At 30.7% G+C, this 5,795-nt stretch overlaps 1 protein-coding gene across 2 annotated transcripts; it reads left to right on the forward strand.

The window, feature by feature from the left end:
* The first annotated feature begins 958 nt into the window (after nucleotides 1-958).
* Nucleotides 959-2,896, forward strand: LOC111879117 (plasmodesmata-located protein 6-like). Of its 2 annotated transcripts, none has more exons than XM_052769314.1 (3): nucleotides 959-1,715; nucleotides 2,312-2,425; nucleotides 2,594-2,896. In XM_052769314.1, the coding sequence occupies exons 1-3, from the start codon at nucleotides 1,004-1,006 to the stop codon at nucleotides 2,599-2,601; spliced, it is 834 nt and encodes a 277-aa protein (XP_052625274.1). In that variant the 5' UTR covers nucleotides 959-1,003; the 3' UTR covers nucleotides 2,602-2,896. The 2 variants fall into 2 exon arrangements, with proteins under 2 accessions (XP_052625274.1, XP_023731361.2); XM_023875593.3 differs by having other exon boundaries at nucleotides 960-1,715; nucleotides 2,591-2,896.
* The last annotated feature ends 2,899 nt before the right edge of the window (nucleotides 2,897-5,795 follow it).

The raw sequence follows: 5,795 nt of genomic DNA on the forward strand, positions 1-5,795 counted from the left end.
CACCATCATTACTTATTCAATATTTATTAAGATTACATCGATCAACAAATTCATCTCATTACATTTAAATATTATTGGTGATATAAATCATCAATACCTCTTACAAATTTTTTGTATTAAAAAGCCTTGGTTTTCGGTTATTTCTAGTTCTATAACAATGAGCTAAGTATTTTCGGTTACAACCGTATCCTTAACCAATATAACCGGTCACGAACCCAAAACTGAACCCGAACCGATTCTTTTATATAGTTCCAATGATTGTTTTTAGAATTTGTAACTTTCGATTTTTGATTACTTTCGGTAGGACCAAACAGACCCCTACATGATTTTACTAACATTGATAAGTACACTTCCCCACCTTGTGCCATATCATTTATATAGCTTTACCTTTTTTTTTTTTTAAAATCAATCCAAGGGTTTAGAAATGGTTGGTTGATCATCGTTTACCAACACGAACAAAAACACAAAAGGGTGAAAAAAAATAATTATAATTTATTTAATTTATATTACAGGGTAATTTCTCGAGTAACTATTTGAGAACCCCGTAATATTTTGTTTAACGGTACGAATTTCATAAAAAATATGAAAAGGAATATTGGTTCTTATATACAATATACAAGCTTAGACATAAAACTATTTAAAATTACCTAATTTCTAGGAAAATAACAAATCTCTTGATTTTCTTTTAGGGACTTTTGAAAAAAAAAACACATATATCCAAAACAATGTCGTATAATTTTATAAAAGAACCTCTCTAACCATCATCAAGACTCCGGAGTGGTTTTTTAACTTGAAAATACATTGTTTTGAATGAAACTTGACCATGTATCTACTTTTCTTTTATCATATATTATATTAAAATAAAAATAATGAACTTTAATATAGTTTATTACAAATTTGCCCCTTCCACATTCATTCAATTATTGCCCATCACCTACAAATTCCACAACAAATATATATGTTATGATTCTCTCTCCCACACACAAATAGAAGTTCTAAAAAGATGTTTCAACAAGCTCTGTGGCTTTCATGCCTCATCTCCACTTTCTTCTTCCACCTATCGTCATCTGCAATAGACTCCTTCATCTATGGCGGATGCTCACAGCCACGGTTCACCCCTGGCTCACCCTACGAGTCCAATGTCAACTCCATGCTCACTTCCTTAGTCAACTCCGCTTCTTTCTCCAACTTCAACAACTTCAAAATCTCCGTTCCAGGGTCCACCCAGTCTGATATTGTCTACGGCCTCTTCCAGTGCCGTGGTGACCTTAGCACCACGGACTGTAGAGACTGTGTGGCCCACGCCGTCAGTCGACTCGGGGTCATTTGTCCCGGGTCGACTGGCGGGGCCATGCAGCTCGATGGATGTTTTGTAAAATACGATGGCACATCTTTCTTAGGGGTTGAGGACAAAATGGAAGTGTTCAAGAAGTGTGGATCTTCAATCGGTTACAATTCAGATATTTTGACACGTAGAGATGTTGTGTTGGCTTACATGGCGGCGAACAACGGGCAATATTTTCGGGTTGGTGGGTCCGGGAGTGTGCAGGGTGTGGCGCAGTGTGTACAAGATTTGAGTTTGAGTGAGTGTCAAGATTGTCTTGAAGAGGCGGGTGGGCGGGTGAAATCGGAGTGTGGGGCATCTGCTTGGGGTGATGTGTACTTGGGGAAGTGCTATGTGCGGTATTCCGAACGTGGGTTCCACTCGAGAAGTGGTAAGCGGTTGCTCCACCACTTCCACCGCCATAGATGGTGGTTTGTGGTGGCTGTATTATTGTTCTTACTCACAACATAACATTTCTTGAAAAAAAATCTTATGTGTATGCATGGAATTGAGCTTATGATACTTTCTCCTTATGTTGTTCATTATTCTGTTATTTACTAACTTACCCTCCAATCATATTCTCATCTTACTTTTTGATTTTGAAATTGACACATTAAATATTTTACCATTTTAATATCCCATAATAAACTTTTTAAATCCACTTATTCAATTTTCATATTGCAAAATCAATATTAATTCAAGAACATATGGACCTACCGACCTAATTATATAATTAATCCGTACATTTAGAACCCCATCTTTTATTTATTTTTATTGTAAGTGTTTTTTTTTTTCTCGCTACTTATTTCAATCTAATCTGATATCCATCATGTCAATTGCCAAAGCCCTTTCTTAAAGTGAAAAAGTCTGAAAAAAGGCATGTATTTGAAGATAGTTATGAACTTAACAAAGATTCAAGATGTATATATATAAATTAATTAAGCTAAAAGGGATCTGCATATATTTATTCAAAGTTATACTATGCAGATGATGACGATGGTGACATGGATAAAACATTGGCGATAATCATTGGAATCATAGCTGGTGTGGCAGTGATTATTGTTTTTCTATCTTTCTTAACCAGAATTTGTGACAGAAAAGGTACTTACATAATTTCTTCGAGTCTCGAGTCTTCCATTATATTCTTTATTGATGATTAATAAAGTAGAGTCAAAACGAAACACTTGTTGCCTTTTTCTTTTCTATTTACGAAAAGCGTACCTTCGGTCGTCTTTGACAACAATACTTTCTTTTCTATGTATGCAGAAGGCAAGTAAAAAAGCTACATGGATGAACACATATGCCCTTTATCAAGGACATCATTGAAGCTGTATATGGTATCATCAAGATCAAGTTGCTTAGCTTTTTCATCTTACTTTTATGAGGTTCTTTCATGTTATTGGTGGACAATATATGTGATATAAAGATACACATTGAAGCAAGTGAAAGGAGAGTTGAAATAAGAACAAAGTGAAAGGACTCTTATGTACAAAGATGCCCTAATGGATTGCTTTCACTCCCATTTATACCCATCCTTTTCTAATATTACAAAAGCAATTAATTTTGTTGTAAGAGCATGCTAGGTTTTCAAGCTTGCATATCACATTTCTTACTTTTGGAGCATTGTGATTTATGTCTCATGTTAGTCATTACACTAGTTGGTGGAAGACATTTACCCTTTTTAGTAGTTGATCGGCTGTATTTGTTCGGATGATGGAGAGGTTTTAGAATAATTTAAAAGTTTATAAGCTCGAACATACACACTTCATGAAGAATGCAACATGATGTAGAAATATGTCACACAACATGTTAACAACCTAAAATGCATGAGCTTTTGTCATTGTCATGCATGTGATTCAATTTCTAACATGTTTTCGATCGCTAATTATTTGTCAACATTTGTATGTCACAGGATCGATGTGACGATCTTAGATGATATCACAATCTTGATCAATTTATTCGGGGTCCAATTAAACATACTTCACTATGTTTTTTTATATAATCTTTATGTCTAATCATTTACATATAATCTATTCATCATCATATCATGACCTTAATATTTTATTAAAATTGTAGGTAAGGGTTCATCTATTAATTAAGGAGGCAGTGAAAATAGAATTGCCCTGTTATTGGCGTACACCAAGCTAAGGGGGGTGGATCTATAGTTTCATTAGTGTTTCTATTCATCCATTTAAGATAAAAGTGATTGGACTTTTTTATACTTTTATTATGACTTTTTTTCTTCGATTAAAAAAAATCATTTTTATTTTTTAAGTAAAATGACTCATAAACACAGATAAAAAAAATGATGTACCTTATCAATTTTATATTAATATTCTAAAATCTACAAAAGATTATTAATGCAAGTTTTCTTTTTTGGAAAGTTTTTAATCCAAATGTTTCTTTTTTACGCAATAATAAATAAATAAATCTTATGTAATATTGCTAACTTGAATCTTGGTTATAGTCTTATAGATAATCCAAATAGTTACAAAATTTTATTATTATTATTATTATTATTATTATTATTATTATTATTATTTAAAATAGAGTGAAAGCCCCCTATTCTACAAGGACAACGAAGATGATATTTAGGCGTAAATATATGACCTTATTTTTGAATTGCATATAAACACCACATGACTTAACTCTACATGGGCTTCTAGCCAAGTATCATTCCGTTCAAGTTTTATCGTTGACATAAATGAATTAAATATTAGTTTATGAGTAAATTAGATTTGTTAGTTTAAAAAAAAGCCTCAGTCTACAAACGATATATATATATATATATATATATATATATATATATATATATATATATATATATATATATATATATATATATATATATATATATATATATATATATATATATATATAAAGAAATTCAAATTTAACTGGTCATTATGATGCTACTTCACGATGAATTATTTTGTTTTCTTGTTTTAGTTAAAGTGTTAAAAGGCAACTTTAATAAAGATTCTTATGCTTTTCTTTCTTATTGTAAATGAATCTTTCTAGGTCCATCATTCTTTTTATCCTTCTCTTTTTCCTGATCATTTAATAAAATAACCATGCATATACCCTCTTTATTAATCATTGTGGGGTAAGATGTCACTGAAACTAAGATAGAGATGGAGATATAAAATCAACCTAGTATCATCTTTCAATTCGACTACTCTTTAATTCTTGAATAAAATGTATACTCATTCATATATTTGTGCTTGTTTCAAGAAACTAAAAAGGAAGACACAGACATGTCCTAAAGAGTGGACGATAAGGGCGACCGTACAGAACAATGAGCTTTATTAACGATATGGTAGACAAGATTGATCTTGAAGATATCTTAAATAATTTTACATCTTAAAAAGTTAGAAGACGTAGTTTTATATTTTAATATATAGATTTTTATAATAAAAAATGTTATATTTAGAAGATAGTATAAATAATTTTCTTTCAATCATTGAGTTGACATAAAAAATTAATAAAATTTGTGTATTTTAAGAGTCTTTTTTGCTTTCTCGTCCGGACCCAAAATAGGTTTGGAACTACCCTGAAAAGATGATTGGATACTCACAAATGCCTTGCAGCCTATACATAAATGAAATTTGATTGCTTATTTTTTCCGTATCATCAATTTTTACTTGTCATTTCAATTTTTTATAACTAATAATATTGTATAAAAACGATGGTCTGCTTTCGTCTAGGGAAGGATCACATAACGCAATGATGCAAAGAAGATTAGGAAAGATGATCACCTTCTAAAATCTTTTAAATATCTGGTTTTTATCCCATTTGCCATTAGACTAATTAGACATGATTAAGAAAAGAAAAGAGTGAAGATATTATAATAAGGATAATCTTCATCATCCACTATGCAATCTTTTTCTAGAAACAAAACTATGGGTCGAGCATATAGATTATTTGACATAAATGTTTACTCACAAGTGAGAGAGATAAATAGAACCAAAAGATGTCCAACTTAAAATGACTTAACTTTTAATTCGTAAAGAATATTGAAGGTGTGCGATACATTGACAAACAGGAGTTTCAAGTCACTGCACTGGTCCCCAAATTACGTTGTTTAGGCCTCCAAATTTCGATTTACCCTCATTTTAGTCTATTTTCATGAGTTTCAACTTTCGTTTTAATGATATAATATGTCATTTTTTGGATTTTGGAAATTTTCATTATTAATTTAGCTACTTAATTTGAATTATTTATTGATAATTTCAATTTTCCAAATTTGACTGTATATGTCAAATTTAGCTCCACCATATATATATATATATATATATATATATATATATATATATATATATATATATATATATATATATATATATATATGGTTATGTTATTTTGTTTTTAATAACTATTGTGTGCTAGAATGCACAGATCTGGACCATTGGATGGAATATAATCAAAGGTCATGATATGAGAGACTATGATAGTATAATAAGATAACATA

The sequence above is a fragment of the Lactuca sativa genome, chromosome 3 (assembly GCF_002870075.4).
Source record: "Lactuca sativa cultivar Salinas chromosome 3, Lsat_Salinas_v11, whole genome shotgun sequence".
Lineage (NCBI taxonomy): Eukaryota > Viridiplantae > Streptophyta > Magnoliopsida > Asterales > Asteraceae > Lactuca > Lactuca sativa.

Coding starts and splice junctions, on each gene's coding strand:
- LOC111879117 (XM_023875593.3), top strand. CDS start 1,004: ATGTTTCAACAAGCTCTGTGGCTTTCATGCCTCATCTCCACTTTCTTC. Junction 1,716..2,311: donor TGGGTTCCACTCGAGAAGTG/GTAAGCGGTTGC, acceptor TATACTATGCAG/ATGATGACGATGGTGACATG.